The following is a 19,525-nucleotide window of genomic DNA, read 5'->3' on the forward strand; positions in this document are numbered from 1 at the left end:
CCGTCTCGCTGGAAATGATGAACGCAACTTACATCTGATATTTGGACACGGCATAATAATGAGTTAGAATGTTGAAGGGTTATTTGGCAAACATTGATTGCGAGATTTTTGTAATGTTTATACGGCTGTAATGTAAGAAAATTTAAGGACATTTTGTTTATTTATGCCTATTTATACATGTTTATTCTTTTCAATTCTTGGATGTTATATCAATATTCAGCGAATCGCCTAATAAAAAGCGAAGTGCAGCAGAAGCAGAAATATTTTAAGCAGATAAATCACACGAATTCTTATGGCCAAGAACCACCAACTCTTAGGCGATGATATTTCTGACAATGAAAACGATTTTTATTATTATTGGTTAGTCAGCCTTGAAAACATTGGCTTTATTTACTAATTTTGTGCTTATGTGGAATCTTGGACTTAGCCCTTTATAAAGATAAAAAGACTGTAATACGCAATTTGTACTTTTTAGTATTTTCATAATTATATGTTATTCTTTAATAAAATATACTACTTAAAGAAAAGTATAAGTTCATCGTCTTATAAAACACACTATATAGCCTTTTAGTCTATAAAAAGATTCAAATAGGCCAAAAACACTTAATAGTGAACAATTTGGTACCAATGTCTCCATATGACCCTTTATGTACTATTGACTCACTACCTCCAATGTCTCTATTGACTCACTACTTCCAATGTCTCTACTGACTTACTACCTCCAATGTCTATACTGACTCACTACCTCCAATGTCAACACATGGTTCCTCAGGAACTACTGATTTACTATTGACATACTAGTTCCATTGTCAGTACTGACTTTCGAATGACACGTTCATACAAAATGTCTATAGGAAATTACATTAGTTGTCTACAGTTTGTCAGTAGTACTGTTGACAATGTCAGTAGTAAGTCAGTATAGATTCACTATTGACATTTCCTACAGGGATAACTTATATTTATTATATTATATTATATAAATTGACATTTGAAACCCAGTGGTTTTCTTAAATCCGGTTATATATAAACGTACTATAAATGGTATATAAAGTTAGAACTTGGTTGCCCTTTGTCTTTTATTCGTTTATCAAAACTTTACTGATGCGAAAGTTTACTGAAACGTTTATTGTGTTTTCAGCTTAAAGGACAAGTTCCACCTAATCTAAATTTGGCTATGGCAATACTCTATGCTTGTACAGAAATTATGCAAAAATGTCGTTGTGCTTATGTATTTCATCATTAAAGGTAGATATACAATGGATTTTTCTTGCTTGCGTAGCTTCATTTCTGGTATAAGAATAAAGAACGGCCGAGACGAAATCGAAATGGGTTGCTTTTTTCATTTATTCTTTTACTAGAGCAAAGCGAAGAAAGCAAGCAGCGATCTGATTGAGTTTGGGCCTTTATAGTACATTTACTGGATTTCAAATGTCAATTCCATTGCGTATATGTACGTCAAATAAATCCTCATAAAGAAGGACAACCCGGCAAAAAGTTATAATGTAAACATGACATTACACCTAGATGGTACTTTTCTTTATACTTTAAGGGCCGATGACCTATGGCAGATAACTTGTGCTGCCTATGTGTTCCCGGCTTTTGTCAGCTAGAGTTGGCTAAAGATTCTACCCTGTTATACTATTTTCAACATATACATCATGTTTATATTGTACGGGATTTAGTAAATCCAGTGGATTTAAATTGCCAATGCATATACATCAAATAAATCCTCATAAAGATGGATAACTAGACAAAATGCTTTAATTTAAACTTGATATTATAAACTTTTATATTCACATATTAATCTCTATTCATTGGCACAATGAAGTCAAGAACAGCAGACCATTAGACTTGAGCTCTATTCCTAATTTAAAAAGTTTTGGAACGGAATCCAGGTTGTTGTCACTGTCAATTCCATTGCAAATACGTCAAATAATATTCACTTCATTCCAGATGAGGATTTATTTGACATATAAGCTATAGAAATCACTGTTGAACTGGATTTCGTAAATGTAAACGTGCAATTAGCTGTCTAAACACATTACGAAATGTAAAGAAATTTGAGGTTTTGCTTCCTTTGTGCAAATACATTTAAAAAAGTCCCGGGCCACACTAGAGTAATTTCACTGAAATTTTGGCATGAAATTATGCGTCTCTAGATCGAGTTCCATAGTAGAGTAAAATCATAACATGGCTGTTGTGGGGAACTCGACCTAAGAACGCCAAATTTCATGAAATTTTTTAATGAAATTCACTCTAGTGTTGACCGGGACAAAGCAATTAAAACATATGTTTCCAATAAATCCAAGCATACCTTATATTACGTTTACATTGTGCTGGATACAGGAAATCCAGTGGGCTTAAATTTTCAAATTCCATGCAAATAAATCCTAATTTTGGAGGTTAGAGCCGAAATCACATCAAACGTTTCAGTAAGCTTGGACGTCATTTCTGATAAAAGAATAACAGAGCAAAGGCAACATTGATCAAATTTTTCTTTATGCTTTTATCTGAGAGGACGCCCAACTTTACTGAAACGTTGGACTTGTTTTCGTCTTAACTCGGCAAAAGCTCTTAAGGCAAAAACTCAATAGATTTTTCTTGTTTGAGTCGCTTCTTTGCTGGTAAAATAATAAAGAACAACCGAGACAAATTCAAACTAGGTTGTCCTTTTTCATTTATTATTTTACTAGAGCAAAGCGAACAAAGCAAGCGACAAGCTGATTTAGTTTTATTGGCCCTTTAAAGCCAAAACGCAATCAGCTCTTTCCTTGTTCGCTTTCGAAAAGAACATAGCTTACTCAATTACATTGAATATCTCTCTAATAAATGAAGTATTTGCCCCAAATACTGGTTTTAGGTCAGGCCTGCTCAGACACATACAAACACATTTTGTAATTGTGTTGGTTTTGAAATACACAAATTTCAATTTTCCTTTGTCTCTCTGTATACTGTGAGAAATATCGTAACAGTTTTTTTTTTTTATTTTATATTTCAAAATATAGAGTAGAATAATTATTTTATTTTGACCAAATGTGACTGTTGATGTTATAATTTGTTGCAAATCAAGTTCGTGACAAACCAAAGTGCGTTGACAAACCAAACACTCTAATTTGCCGTAAAAATTTTAGGCAAATAAAAATTCGTATTCAGTATCTTCATTCATTTTTTCAGTGTACGCATATAAATTCATAGACAAATTCGAAAACAGAACCTTCCTCATTGAATGTTCAATAGAGACTGATTTTTAATTTTGAAAATATTCAAAACAAAAACAAAAGCTCTCTTTTTAAATTGTGTGTGTGAGAAAATTGACACACACCGACAGCTCAGGTGCGCACCTTGAGCAGGCCTGTTTTAGGTGCAAGTGCAGATTAGTTTTTGAGCAAACGGTTGAGCCAGTCAACCGAGGTATTAAGGCTTAAGCTGAAAACACATCCAACGTTTGAGTAAAGTTTTGTGTCATTTCTGGGAGAAGAATAAACTTGGCAGCGCTTTATCTTTTATTATTCTACCAGAAATGACAGAAAAATTTAGTCGTTTGATCAGTGTTCAGCTTCAGATTTCGGCCTTGACTTGCTATAAAGCAATAAAATACGTAATAAAGAACTACTTTAATATCCTTAAATACATAAATTGTAGGACTATTCCGCTATTCTTTTATAAAAAATGTTCCACGCCTACTTCATTTTCAATTTAAATAAAAAACAACATACTATTGCCCGTGACAAAATCTGGGTCAAAATACCATAATAGGCTAATCAAAATAATCACTTTAGTAAATTACAACAATAGCTGTGAACAATAATACACAAAAAGAAAGACCAATTGCGGTTATATTGTAGCTTAATGCTTAAGCATTAAACGCTCTGTTTTCGTTTTTATTTGTTCCACAAAAGTAGAAGAAAATTATATGTTTTGTAATGGGACAATTGAAGCCAAACAATTGTAAAATGCAGTAGCGTTAGCTGCCAAAGTTGCAGCAACAAGTGTTTTACTGGTGGCGTCTAAATGAATTGGCTTCATTGCAACAAGCTGTAAGTACCGATGCGTTGCAATGAGACGGCATTTTTCAGTGCTATAACAATTTTGCTGAATCATGCATTACTATAATGATCATTATTGTAAATCATCATAATCATCAGCAACAATATTATGATGTGGCTGCTACTCCAGACATGAAACGGGCATTTATTGTCAGCCAATACTTCCACCATCGCCACGCAACCAGGAGAATGTTTTAAATGCTGGTAATGTTACAGAAAGTGAAAAAAAAAACGAAACAAAAACAAACTTCATAAGTTGCACAATTGTCCGATATTGCAACCACAGCGCCAATACCACCAGCATCAACAAACTTGTAATGAAAACCAAATGTTGGCAAAAATAAACATGCAAAAAATAACAAAAAATCGACTGCCTTTTTTCAACTGCAACTTGTTTTTCTCTCATTGATCGATGCTGCTGCAATAACGTATTGAATGTTTTCCTTTTCATTCGAAAGTCTTTTGTAAGGCTTTGTTTGCTTCAAGCAGTCTCGATATAAACACACTGTTGCACATTTTGCCAACAGTGGTTTAATACTTTCAAGATGTTTTATCATAGCCAGAGTAAAAAAGATAAGCTGTAAATAATCTATGGTTTATTAAGGCCATTAAATTGAAATGATCAAAATTATTGAATTACATTTGTCATAAAACATTAATTGTTCAAGTAAAGATATGTATATAGGTAAATTTTAACTTCGACTTTAATTACTTTGGGCGAAAATATTTGGTATTTGCGGTATATCAGCTGTTTTACTTTGGAAGTTATATTGCACCAAAAATATACAACTAAATATTGATCTCTATGGATGCTCAAGTAATTAATGATCAAGAAATCTTTTCAAATTGTCAACCATAATTCTTGGAATGTGAACTACCCTTATGATAGTCAACTGATTACCAATTAAGATGTAGATGCAATAGGTCTGTTCGATAACCCAACAATTTTTACAAATTTGTACAAACTTTTACAAAATACTGTTCCATAACAAACAGGGATATAACCTTTTGCACTTTTTTGCAAATATCAAAAATACCACCACATAGCCGTGTAGAGCATAAAAAACTATTATGAAATAAGGTGTAATTTCTTCTCTATCGCGAAAAAAGTTTGCGCACCAAATGCATTGAAGTTCAGTAATGCATTTTTTAATTTTATTTGTTATAAGGACATACGCGTTTTATTAAAATTTGTGTTTTTTTTAAATCTAATTTAAAATCAAAATCAAACCATTCTGGACCAATTTGCTATCAAATCGCCGCATTTCAGGGCATATTAGGAACTTTTGACAATATTGCAATTTTGTTGTTTTTTTATAAACTCGCGAATTTTATGTTTATATTTATTGTACCTATCGGACAAGGGAATAAGGTGTCATTTGCCACAAATTCGCGAAAGTTACAGACCGTTTTTAATGACTTTGCCTGTGAGAATTGTATTTATTTTCTATAAACATTTATTCAAACAAAGCAAATTTAAAATTTTAAGTAGAAAAAATATTAAAATGTTTTAGTAATCGCAGACGGTGCGGAAACTTTTTTCACCGAATCGATCTTAGAAATGCGTTTTCGTTATCAGGACAAAATTCCCCACACGGTACTGGTGCGGTATTTTTTTGGTTATAGCCCTAATGTTCAGTAAAAGAGAAGTGACAAGTAGTTGCAAGTACTTTTTACTTGCGAAGTTATCGAACAGATCTAATAACTGACACTTAAAACAAGATTTTGGGGCAAATACGTGATGTATTTGACAGGAGTTGACCCAAGATAAAATTATAAGGTGGTGTAAAACGCCACCAAATTGTTGTTGTTGTGAATAAATTGTATGAAAACGTAAACAAACATTTTGACATCTTGAAGAATTTTCGGCCAAAACAGAGTTGTTGTTGTGCTACTTACGTGACCTGGTAAATTGATCATGGACTTGACCATGATTATGGCGGAATTAGAAGGTGTTATCTCAATAAAAATAATTGTGCCATTAACCCATGTTGGAATAAGAAGGTGTTACATCAAATCATACCAAACGTCAAATTTGTTCACAATAATGCATTACTGTGAATTGCTTGTTTACCTTCTGTATGTGATTTTATTCACGATAATGCATTTTGACAACTAGTGTGATAATCAGCTGTTTTTGGTGTTCCACAAACATCCCAGATGGGACAAGCGAGTTTTCTCTCATATCAATGAGTGTACCCCGAACGGCGTGTCCTAAGACACCACTTGTAGAAAAGTTTTACACTGCTGAGTATTTCAGCAAATGTCGTCAACATCACTGAGGTGGTATTTTTTGGTATAGTACCTGTATTATTGTGCCATGACCATCACATTTTTCCAAAATGTACGGGAAAGGAAAAATGGCAGAAACGTCAAAAAATCTGGAACAAATGTCAAAGCCGGCGTGTCAGCCAATCAGAAGCCGGCAAACATGTTGCACATTTTTGCGCGCTCAAATTTGTCCTGGAAAAAATTTCTAAAGAGAAAGCCATTCAGCGCCTTTTTCTTCAAAGATAAGTGAACATTTTGCAACTTTTTTGGTATACGGGAACGCATTTCGGGGAAAAAACTTTTTAGTTCTGGAACGAAGCTCATGTAAAATAATAAGGTGGTGTAAATGGCCCGCTAATTGGTCTCAATCGGTCAAAATGTTTCTTATTGTGAATATACTGTATAGAAACTTTGTATACGTTTTGACAGTTTGAAGAATTTTTGGTCCAAATAGAGTTGTTGTTGTGCTCTTTGCGTGGCCTGGTAAAAAGATCTTCGAGTTGACAATTAAATGACGCATTTTATTAAAACCTGACGTAAAAGCGACTTAAGCAACATGGCCTTCTTGCTTAAGCCATTTCTAGACAAAGAATAATGAATATCGTGATTAGACTGTACGTATGTACAATAATAAAGTACATTTATTATCTTGTTTTGTCTGTCATTGCTTTCGCTGTGTTCATGTTTTTTCTTGCTCTTAAAGGATCCATTCCGACTGGCCTATTTCGACTACATCACACCACTGTCCCTTATCCATCCGTCCTGCTAATTTATTTTCTAAACATTTGTAATGTTGTTTTTACGACTACATCTTTTATTGTCTCTTGGGTGGGTGTGAGTTTATGTCTTGTATAGGCGATTTATCATTTCGCCATTCGAAATTTTAGTTTTGTTTTTTTTTCTTTTTTGAAAGCTGCAACTGCATTTATGTCTTATATAAGTATTAACAAAACTAATAAACATTTTTCTTCTTTTTTTTTCAATTTACAGAAAAATGCCCGAATTAACACCGGTCCAACAATATTACAAAGGCAAAACCGTGTTTATTACCGGTGCCTCAGGTTTTATGGGTAAAGTGTTGTTGGAGAAACTTTTATATTCTTGCTATGAATTGAAAGAGATCATTATGATCTGCCGTGCCAAACGTGGCAAGACACCTGAACAACGTTTGGAGGATATGTGGAAATTGCCGGTAAGTAATGGATTTTATTGTTGTTTTTGATTTTTGTTTTTATAGAAAATAAGGGGCAATAAGTAATAAAGCGAACCTTAAACTAATGGAAGAATTAAAATGTACTTTTGTCGGCCAGTATGAATTTTGTGTATTTAATTATTTCGAATTGAGGTGAATGAACAAATTAATTTGCAAAAGAAAGAGGAAAGTAAGGAATTTTCTAAACACCCACGGTTTCTATGTTTAACCTACTTTACTTTGGCAACTAAAGCACGAGAATAATACACCATGTATTTGACAGATATTCAGAGAAATTGACAACATACGTTTGTTATTTAGAAGTTGAAGATGGTGGACACTTCTTTTCCAATATTGTGTCTCTTGCTCTCGAATAACAATAAATGTTAGTATTTCAACGGGGAGACTTCATGACCTTCTCATAAAAAGCTAATAGTTCGTTTAAATATAACCGGATTTAACAAACCCACCGGGTTTTAAATGTCAATTCCATTGCTTATATTTCAAATAAATCCTCAAAAAGAAGGTTAACCCTGCAAAAGGCTGTAATATAAACATGGCCTAACACTCTTTGGGTTCCAATAAGAACGCACACTGGAATTGAACTTCTAATGATAAACTGTCCTTCGGATTTTTCAATAAACAAATTCCTTGATCATATTAAATTTTAATGAGATGACGTTGCTATGACCTTATTCGTCAAATAGCAATGACATATAAGCAAGTCCTGGGTCACACTAGCGAATTTCTTGAGACGAATAATAGCGAATAAACAGCGCTAGTGTGACCTTCGAACAAGAGAGTTAACAGTTGTACTGGAGCTGGCAAAAAATCGATATATCGATAATATCGATTATTTCTTAAAAAATCAATATCGATAGATATTTTTTCTATCGATATTATCGGATTAAAAATCCCCAACCTAAAATTGAAATAAATACAAAATTTGGGGGTTTTTCAGCTTTTGAATGTGAGAAATAAGTCCGTAGTCACACTTTTAAATTTGTCAGAAAAGTAAATGGTTTGTTCCAGTACTGCAAGAATCTACTATTTTTTAAAAATTTTTTCGATAACATAAAGGAAAAAATGTTATCGTAGTAAAAACCCAGCAAAATGTTCGATACCAAAGAAGCCATTCAATCATGGGTGCAAGTGATCTGGCATGTCATCTTTTTAGCATCTTCATCGATGAATTTTATATGAGCGTGGACCCCAAAAGCTGCTATTCATTTTTGGATCCAAAGCATGTCATTTACACCAATGCTTTGACATGTCATTTTCGCCAACCCTTTGCAATGACATTATCATTACGACGAGAGTTTCAACGACGTTGGTTGTGATTTCGAGTCTCCGAATTGTAAATAATTAATCTTATATATTTAGAAAAATATGTATAAATGAAAACACAAAATTCATCTCCATTGGATCGATGGAATGGGTTCAAATGCTGATGAAAAGATCGGATCTTTCACGACTTCCTTTGCATGGGTTCAAATGCTGATGAAATGCAAAAGATGCCATGAAATCACGTCATCGCATGGAACCCCTTCCTTCAAATTTTGCTGGGAAGTAGTAGCTTCTTGCAGGTTCTGGAGCAGAGCAAAAATGTATTTTTGTATATTTTATTTAAATAAATCCAATTATTTTTTGTTCTCTTTTATATTTCTGTGGACTATTTGTACAAAACATCAACAGAAGAATAGACATTTCTGCCATTTTCATTTCCAAATTAATAGTGATGACAAATTAACGATAATATCGATAGCAATCGATTTTTTGACAAAAATATCGAAAATATCTAATGTTTGGAATATCGATAGTTTGCCAGCTCTAGATTTCGTAAATAAAAACGTAATGGGCCAAATACATACGGTCCGTAAGGCCTCTGCACATACAGTCCGTTGAGTGCCGCGTTACAACAACCACATGCCGGCTTCAGAACAAACTTGGCATCACTTACACATTTTTCATGTGGTTGTTGTTTTCAACGCGCAACGCGTCTATAGTATGTTTACATATAACCAGCAAAAAAAAACTACAATATAAGCAGCACTGATTATCAATGTCAACATATTAAGGACAATGGCGCCATAATTATGTTAAAAAACAATATGACGTTGCTTGCTTTCTTCGCTTTGCTCCAGTAAAATAATAAATGATAAAATCAACCTAATTCAAATTTGCCTTGGCCGTTCTTTATTCTTCTACCCCAAAAACACTTTTTTCCAGTGGTTGTTGTAACGCGGCAGTCCACGCACCATATGTGCAGAGGACTGAAGTCCCGGTCCACACTAGCGTGAATTTCATTAAAAATTTCATGAAATTAGATGTTCTTAAATCGAATTCCCCACTTCAGCAATTTTATGATTTTACTCTACTATGGAGGTCGATCTAGAGACGCATAGTTTCATGAAATTTTTTCAATGAAATCACTCTAGTGTGGACCGGGACCAAACGTCAAAATTTGTTAACAATAACACATTATTGTGAATTGCTTGTTTTTATTTTGTATGTGATTTTATTCACAGTAATACATTTTGAAAACTGGTGTGATCATCAGCTGTTTTTGGTGTAGTACATGTCATGGTGACAACCATTATAAGGTCTGTCGTAACATCAAAGTTACAACCATGGCACAATAATACAGCGGCAAAAACAGCTGATCTTCATACCAAAGGTTCGTTCCAGAACTAAAAAGTTTTTACACATTTAACACATTTTGAATATTTTTCCCCGAAATGCGTTCCCGAACACCAAAAAAGTTGCAAAATGTTCACTTCTCTTTGAACAAAAATGGCGCTGAATGGCTTTCTCTTTAGAAACTTTTTACACGACAAATTTGGGCGAGTAAAAATGCGCAACATGTTCGCCGGCTTCCGATTCGCTGACACGCCGACTTTGACATTTGTTCTAGATTTTTTGACGTTTCTTCCATTTTTCCGTTCCCGTACATTTTGGAAAAATGTGTGCCTAAACTCATTTTTGACAGTTTTCTCTTTTGAACATTTTACCATTAAAAAAGTACTGGAACGAAGCTCAATTGTCAAAATGTATTATTGTGAATAAAATCACATACAAAATGTGAACAAGCAATTCACTGTAATGCATTATTGTGAGCAAATTTGACGTTTTTCATGATTTGATGTAACACCTTCTTATTCCACCATGGTTACAACCAAGGCCTACAGAAGGTCGACCATTCAGAATTCTATTAACAACTTTTGACAACAAACATAATAGTACTTACATTATTGTGATTTAAGTTTCTTTGTATTTTAAATCAGAATAACGTTTTTGACAACAAACATAATAATCAGGTGGGCTTATTGGCCGACCTTGTATAGACCTTGGGTACAACCATTACAAGGTCTGCCGTAACTGGCGTTTAACTTATCGACAATGTTTCCCCCTTATCGACTATTTTGACTAAATATCATCACTTAATAAATTAACACTTTTTTCTCCCCTTTTTCTTTCATAGATTTTCCAACGCATCAAAGACGAAAGACCAGAAGTCTTGAAAAAGGTTACCATGTACACCGGTGACATTACACTTGAACTGTTGGGTTTATCCGAAGAGAACTTGAAACATGTTACCGAAAATACCAATATTGTCTTCCACATGGCCGCCACATTGAAATTGGAGGGTAATTTGACCGATGCCGTTAATATGAATTTGGCCGGTACACGTCGTGCCATTGAGGTGGCTCGTAAAATGAAACATTTGGAAGCTTTCGTACATCTTTCGACAGCTTTCTGTAATTGTGATCAAGAAGTTATGTACGAAAAGGTCTATGATTTCCCACATAAACCTGAAGAATTGATGCGTATGGCTGAATGGATGGACGTGCCAACAATGGATGCTGTAACACCAAAATTATTACCACCCCATCCTAATACCTATACGTATACCAAACGTTTGGCTGAAATTTATGTACGTGATCAATATGAAACAATGCCAGTTATTATTGCACGTCCCAGTATCGGTAAGTGAAGGAAAATAATGCATTTTTTACTTTTGGTTTTTTAGTTTTAAGGTTTGGTTTTTTGAAAAGAAGAAAAAATAATTAGGAGGGATTCATTCTTTTTGGTTTACTAGATTTAAGATGTGGGGCTTTTTTATGGAATTTAATATTTTAAGAAAAAATCCTTTTTGCACATTGGTGGTCTAGTGCTTTTAAATCTCGCGGTGCAATTTTGGGAATTACAAAACCAACAACAAAGCCTGCTTTTACAACAAACATGTGATTACTATTCTTTAAATTCTGGTAAAAAACAAATACGGTCATATTTTTCGTGCGAATAAAGTTATGTTCTTCTAGTTATTATCCCAATATGCAACATTTCCTATACAAAATGCGGGGAAATAATTGGTCTATAATATATAAAATATGTGAATATAACATATTTTGATTAATTTTTTTATAAAAAAAGTTGCTGCTAATCCATTTTCAATTAATTAGTCAACATTTATAAGGTGGAAAAGATTTTAGTGGAAGTTTCACCTTGTGGCACAAGACAAAGATTTACGAAATCCACTCGATTTCAAGTGTCAATTCTATAGCGTACACGTCAAATAAATCCACTGGATTTTAGTTGAAGTATACGCTATGGAATTGACATTTGAAATCGAGTGGATTTCGTATATCTTTCTCTTGTGCCACAAGGTGAAACTTGCACTAAAATCTTCCCCATTTTATAGGCGTTCTTAGATCGAGGTCCCTACTACAGCAAATAAAATTACTCTAGCATGGAACTCAATCTAAGGACCCATAATTTCATTAAATTTATTTCATCGTGTGGCAAAGGTTAAAAATGCGACATTTATTTTAGGTCTGGGTACATAAGTTGACTCGCCTGCTTGTCTTGTTTGCTTCTTATAAAAGAATAAAGAAGGCCTAGCCAATTTTCGAACTAGACTGCCCTTTTTTTATTCTTTTATCAGAAGCAAGCAGGCGAAGCAGCTTATGTACCCAGCAAAATATACGGATAATCAATATTGCATCGGTTAAGGCCCCGGGACATATGGTCCGTGTCGCGTTACAACAACATGAAAACTTCAAGAGCAAACTTGGCATCACTTACACTTTTTTCCAGTTGTATTTGTTTGTGACGCCTACCGCGCCGCTCAACGGACCGTATTGGGCTAAATACATACGGTCCGTTGTGCGACGCGTTGAAAACAACAACCACATGAAAAATGTGTATGTGATGTCAAGTTTGTTTTTGAAGTTTTCATATGGTTGTTGTAACGCAAGGCTCAACGCGCCGTATGTGCAGCGGCCTTTAGAATGGTCCCTTGAGTGTCACGTTGAGGAATTAAATCAACAGTCACATGAAAACATTGTAAGTGCTGACAACCACTTTTCCAATATTTTAATGTGGTTGTTTATTTAACTTGACGCTCAATGAACCCATTCTGACTGAGGCATAAAAGCTTTACAATAGCCGTGTCTGTTTATTTGCAAAGGTTTTGCTAGATTAAATTTGGGAGTTCTCAGTGAAGAACTTTTGAAGTTTTTGGTAAACATTGTAATCGCACGCAGCTAATACAATTTCTATTAGGGTAACTCTTGCAATTAGCTTTTGAAACACAATACCCTGCTTTTTATCCAACAATAAAAACAACGAAAAAACAACTCTTTTTCTGTTCAACTATGCTTAATGATTGCTTTTTTGACTCTTGATTCTTTCTTTTTTATGCTGTCATAAATGTCTAATTTATGTGTAACACGGGAAGCTTACATAAAGCTTTGACGAATTATTCAGTCAAATGATTTTGTAACATACACAAAACCTGAATAGGGCGTGCTTAATTTTTAACAAAGCTTAAAGCTTTGACAACCGAAATTCCCCAAGGTACAGCAAATCCAGAAACAGCTTGTCAACTTTTCAGCAAACCAAAACTAAATGCTTGCCAAGAAACGAAAAAGCTTTAAGCTTTTTTTCACAGCTTTATGTCCAAATGTGTGCCAAACTAAGCCAAGGATTTTTTACTCAAACAAACCCCAAGCTAAATGTAAGTGTTAAAAATCTCCAAATTCCACTGAAGCCTACAGTTTTGAGCAAGAACAATCAAAAACACCCATTCCCAAACGCTTTTCCCTGCCTTTGCAAAGTGAAATTTAAAATTAATATAATGTTTTTCTTAAACGAAACGAAAATAGTACTACCCTCGGCCTTTGAGCCGGTCAATGGATGGGTAGACAATTTAAACGGCCCAGTCGGACTTATGGTGGGTGCCGGTAAAGGTGTTATACGCTCCATGCTCATCGATAGACGTCATAAATCGGAAGCCATACCGGTCGACTATGCTATTAATGGACTGGTTGTTATACCCTATGAATTTTGTACAAATCCAAGGTAAACAAAAGAAATGATGAATCTACTACAAAGTTCTGTTTTAAGAACCAATGTTTTATTTAGGCCCCAGGAGATACCTGTCTATAATATAACTTGTGCTGAACGTCGCAAAGTACCCTGGGGTGAAGTTATTGATTTAAGCAAAAAGATTGGCTATCAATATCCAATGGAAACTGGCCTATGGTATCCCGATGGTACTATAACCACAAGTCGTTTTCTACATCAAATAAATGTTTTGCTTTTCCACTGGTTACCGGCATATTTTATTGATTTTCTACTGTTCTTGTTGGGTCAAAAGCGTTTGTAAGTTTGTTTTCCTTTACTTTTCGTATACTTTCCATGCCATTTGTCTTATCTATTGATTTTTTTCTAGTATGATACGTGTCCAACAACGTGTTCAAGTTGGTTTAAATGTTCTTCAATTCTTTACCATGAGAGCTTGGGTATTTAGATCGGAGCGTTATGAAGCATTGTGGCAGAACTTAAATGATCAGGACAAGTTAATGTGAGAAGAATCTCTTCGGTAGTTTTTTTTTGAGATTTGTGGAACTGCTGTTCTTAAGACGATTACAATCTATGAGGTTTCTCAATCTCTGTTCAATTTAAGAATGCGTGGATAAATCAAGGTTGTATTTTGTTACAACTTGTCCTTTGTAAACCCCACGTAAAAGGGCTTAGAAAAGACAAATACAACCCTGGTTTTCCAACGCATTCCTCTAGTACGTTGAGATTTACGAATTTCACTCAATTTCAAATGTCAATTACATTGCGTATACGTCAAGTAGAATCCACTGGATTTGCGACGAGGATTTATTTGACATATTTCCAATGGAGTTGACATTTGAAATCAAGTGGATTTCGTAAATCTAAACGTAGTATTACTTTTGTAGTTTATCTACAAACTGTTGTGTATATTTGCGGGCTGTACAAAAAAACTTGTAAAACAAGCCAATCTCTGATTGTGTCTCGGCCTTTAGAGTAAAGCGATTTCCACAAAATCAAATATGGATAGAATGTCAAAGCAGGCAGCAAATGTAGTTTCGCCGTTGCATTTTTGTCACTATTAAAATCGAAACCAATTGAGTCCGTTAAGAGTTCCTTTAACGTTCGAGTTAAATCAAAAACGTTTGGCATTACTCTCGATGTGGTTGGCATTGAATGGTTGTGGTGAGCACCGTGTTTATTAAACGCGTTAAAACCACATGAAAACAGTAAAAGTGTTGCCAATCACATTTTCAATATTTGCATGAGGTTCTTATTTTAGTCCCGGTCCATACTAGCTACGTCATTGAAAAAATTTCATGATATTAGGCGTTCTTAGATCGAGTTTCCCACTACGGCAATTTCTTGATTTTACTCTAATTTGGAGCTCGATCTAGGGACGCATAATTTCATGAATTTTTTTCAATGAAATCGCTCTAGTGTGGACCGGGACTTAATGCATTAATGTTTTTAGTGTTATAAAGGACCTGAAATAAAATCCACTGAATTTATAACGTGGATTTATTTGACGTATACGCTATGGAATTCTATTTACAGAATATTCTGTTTGAGTGACAATAGTTCAATTTTGCGTCTTGCCTTTCGTTGCATTAAAAACAACAACCACATGGAAACTTTAAAAGTAAACTTGGCATAACTTACGCTGAAAACATATTCAACGTTTGAGTAGTTTTGTATCATTTCTGGTACAAAAATAAAAATTTTTAAACTTGGCAGCACCTTGTATTTTATTAATGTACCAGAACTGACACAAAACTTTACTTAAACGTTGGATGTGTTTTCAGCATTACACTTTGTTCACGTGGTTGTTGCTCTCAAGGGAGCCAATGTGCCGAGGCCTTTAAAGCCGTTGTGGTTTATTCTTCTACCAGAAATGAAGCGCAGCTTTACTCAAACGTTGAATGTGTTTTAGGCTTAAGGCAAGATCTATTTATTAGATCACGTAAGTAGCACAACAAAAACTAATTTTGGCGGAAAATTCTTCAATATGTCAAAATGTTTGTTTACGTTTTCATACAATTTTTTCACAATAACAAAAAATTTGACAGATTTGACAGGGTCGTTTTACGACACCTTATTATTTCATCATGGCTTAAAGCCCTCGGCACATACGGTCCGTTTAGTGACACGTTGGGGCACACGTTGTCCCAAAAAAGTTAAATTATATTTAACTTTAATGCGTCAGCCATGTTGTTGTTTTTCAAAAAACTTGGCATCACCTACACATTTTTCATGTGGTTGTTGTAGCGCGACGCTCAACGCATCGTATGTGCCGAGCGCTTAAGGCCTCTTCACACTATGTTGAGTGCCGCGTTATAACAACCACATAAAAATGTGTAAGTGATGCCAAGTTTCCTTTGGAAGTCATGTGGTTGTTGTTTTTAAAGTTTAAAACGACATTCAATGGAGCCATACAGTCCGTTGAGCGTCGCGTTACAACAACCACATGAAAACTTCAAGAACAAACTTGGCATCACTCACACATTTTTCATGTGGTTGTTGTTTTCAAAGCGCAAAGCGTCACACAACGGACCGTATATATTTGGCCCTTAATGCCGATAACACATCTAACGTTTGGTAGACAAAAAAATACAAAGTGCAGCCAAGTTTGACTTTTTCTCTATTCAGTTTGATGTGTTCTCGACTTAATGGGTACTATACACGATATGTTTTTTACATACGAGTTGTCACTTTGCATATACATTTTTTATGGGAGAAGTGACAACTCATATGGAAAAAACATATCGTGTAAAGCACCCATAAGTATTACCACCATTCCAACACATCTTAAGCCACATTTACAAGATGCATTTTTGTTTATGAATTACGGCAACGTGTACAATGTAAACGTGGCTTGAGTGATGACAATAATCTATGAAAACTCTACGTTTGTCGCCTGCATTGAGCCTTCATCCTTAGTTATATTGTTGTTAGCAATTTTTATAAATCTTTTATTTTTGAAAAAATCCCCTCTCAGTTTCAACATGAACATGGATACCGTTGAAGATTTAGAATTATTTATGACAAGCTGTATACAAGGTGGTCGTCTATATTTAATGAAAGAATTACCCGAATCTTTACCCAGAGCCAGAAGACAATTGAAAATGTAAGAGTGTTTCCCCCATCCCCTCTTCCCCAATGGAGAATTTTCACTTTCCTTTAAAAATATAACATAATAATTCTTTTATAGGATGTATGTTCTTGATCGTACTTGCAAGGCCATTATTATCGGTTTATTATCATATTGGACCTATAATATGGTTAAGAACTAGATTGGAGGCTGATTGAATGTCAATTTTTTTTTTTACAAATTACTATTTTTATGTTTATTAAATTGTTTATATATTATATTGCTTTGTTGTTTATATATACGTACTTATGTAACTAAAATGCTTTAAATCGGGTTATTGTGTTATCGCCAAACCATTTTATTTTATTTCAGAGTTATGAAAAAAAAAAATAATAATAAATTTTCTTCACAAATAAATAAACATTTGGATAAAGTCCCACGTTGATTATTTATGTTAAACCAATTGTTCTAATGTGTTGTGTGTTAAGAAAAGTTCTATGCCAATCACTGTGTGTCTAATCTGAGTTGAAAATGTTACTTTCCTTTTGTTAATGGTATGTATTGCTTAGAGCAGTTTGAGGTTATTAAAAATTCAAAACACTTCTTTCAACATTTTTATTCTGTCACACCACACAAATACACACTTTCCCTCTACACATGAATTTTTCGTATCAAAATTTATCGGAACTACTCTTTTGGCACTCAAAAATATACCATACACCGCTCACACAATTTGAAACAAATAAGAACCAAGTCCCAATTTACATTAGGCAAGTTTACTTGCGGCAAGTCCCTGTTTGTAGGAGAGACACGTAAGGGGAATGGAAATCGAAAAAATTGCTCGTATCGGCAATTTTCTGGCAATTCCTTTTATATTTTTCATATTTGACATTATTTTCATTGTTTTGAAAACAAAACTTGTAGGAACAGAATTGCCTTTTATAAACGCAAGAGGCAAGTTTAAAAAGGAACGAAAAAATTGCCGCAAGTAAACTCGACTAATGTAAATCGGGTCAAAATATAGAAATTTTCATAGAATCAACAAATGTTCAAATCAAATCTACTCTTTTCGCACTCAAAAATATACCATACACACCCCATACAATTTGAAACAAATAAAAACCAAGTATCGACATTTTCATAAAATCAACAAATTCTCAAATATTTTGTCCGCCATATACCCACACTCACTTCAACAAATACAAGAGAGCAATTTCTTTCATTATTATACATTACTCTTTTAAATCTTCAGACAATTGGTGTGTCTTTTTACTTACTAAATGTTGCTGAAACAATTTTTTCAGCAACTTTTCCTTTATACAACTGTCAAAATCTGCAACATTAGTAATAATTAGCTGTGTCCTTTTAGTAATAATTATTATAAATGTTTCGAATTTTGACAGTTGTATAGAGGAAAAGTTGCTGAAAAAATTGTTTCAGCAACATTTAGTAAGTAAAAAGACACACCAATTATTAGTGTTGGGCAATCTCGTTCATTGAGCTGATCGATCTTTTTCATTCCGTTCACCAAAAAGATCCGGGTCATTTACTTCGTTCGTTGGCTCTTTTTCGTTCAACAATACATTTGACTGTATTATTTTCTTTTGAAGTCGTTCGTTCTCTGCTGCATACGACTCCGTCGTTCTTTTCACCGAATCGTTCTTTTGAAAATGTTCGTTCACGAATGACACATTGTGTACATTGTGTGCTAATGGGGGTGGGTTTGTTTCTGAACGTAGTGGTGGTGGTTTTGATATGAAAGAACCAGATGAACGAATGATGCAAAAGAAAGATATGACCGAGATGTGCTACTGAATGAGGTGAGTTACTGAGCGAGAGTAGCTCTCTGAATCATTGTTTGTTTTGTTTGGAAATTTGTGCTGCTTCCGCTAACGCAGCGTTTGTTTAGAGTTTGACTGCAAAACCAATGCTGCTAATTTTGTAAGCAGCAATGACTCGTCCATCGGGGATCTAAATGAACGATATAAAAGAATGACCTGGATACGGATCCGTTCGTTCTTTTCACGGAATCGTTCCTTTGAGCCGGTTCGTTCATGAACGACACAACTCTACCAATTATTACTAATTATCACGTAAAAAGACACAGCTAATAACTAAATGTTGCAAATCAACCGATTTATAAATTCATTAAAATGTGTTTTTTTTCGAATACATAGGTAAAGACCTAAACATATCCAACGTTTGTTTTAAAGTTTTGTGTCGTCCGTCGTCGTCGACTTACGTTGAACGTTGGTAACACACATAAAACGTTTGATAACGCCGTCGTAAGCCACATGTTTTATTTAAACAAAACCATATGTTTGGCGCTCAACATGTAAGAAATATAAGCTTTGTTCCCGTACTTTTTAATAGTAAAACTTGTAAAAGAGAGGAAGAGAAAAAAATTGATCTCACACAAAAGTGTTTTCAAAAGTACGGGATCGCAAAAATGGAAAAAACGTAAAAAACCTGGAACAAATGTCAAAGACGGAGTACCAGCCAATCAGACGCCGACAACCATGTTACTATTTTTTACACGCTCAAATTTGTCGAGTAAGAAGTTTTTAAAGAGAGCGTCAT

At 34.3% G+C, this 19,525-nt stretch overlaps 1 protein-coding gene across 4 annotated transcripts in view; it reads left to right on the plus strand.

The window, feature by feature from the left end:
• Window positions 1-19,525, plus strand: part of LOC141406096 (putative fatty acyl-CoA reductase CG5065) — a 70,431-nt gene that overhangs the window by 24,995 nt on the left and 25,911 nt on the right. For 3 of the 4 annotated variants that reach the window (XM_073991172.1, XM_073991174.1, XM_073991173.1), the window contains 2 exons: window positions 7,308-7,509; window positions 10,991-11,495. In XM_073991172.1, coding sequence (XP_073847273.1) covers window positions 7,312-7,509; window positions 10,991-11,495 — 703 coding nt within the window. In that variant the 5' untranslated portion in view covers window positions 7,308-7,311. Of the gene's footprint in view, window positions 1-7,307; window positions 7,510-10,990; window positions 11,496-13,676; window positions 13,873-13,935; window positions 14,176-14,245; window positions 14,378-16,852; window positions 16,982-17,065; window positions 17,191-19,525 lie in introns of those variants that run through there. The other variant, XM_073991175.1, reaches the window with a different exon arrangement.

Source organism: Musca autumnalis, unplaced genomic scaffold, assembly GCF_047663935.1.
Source record: "Musca autumnalis isolate F117 unplaced genomic scaffold, ASM4766393v1 scaffold_5, whole genome shotgun sequence".
Lineage (NCBI taxonomy): Eukaryota > Metazoa > Arthropoda > Insecta > Diptera > Muscidae > Musca > Musca autumnalis.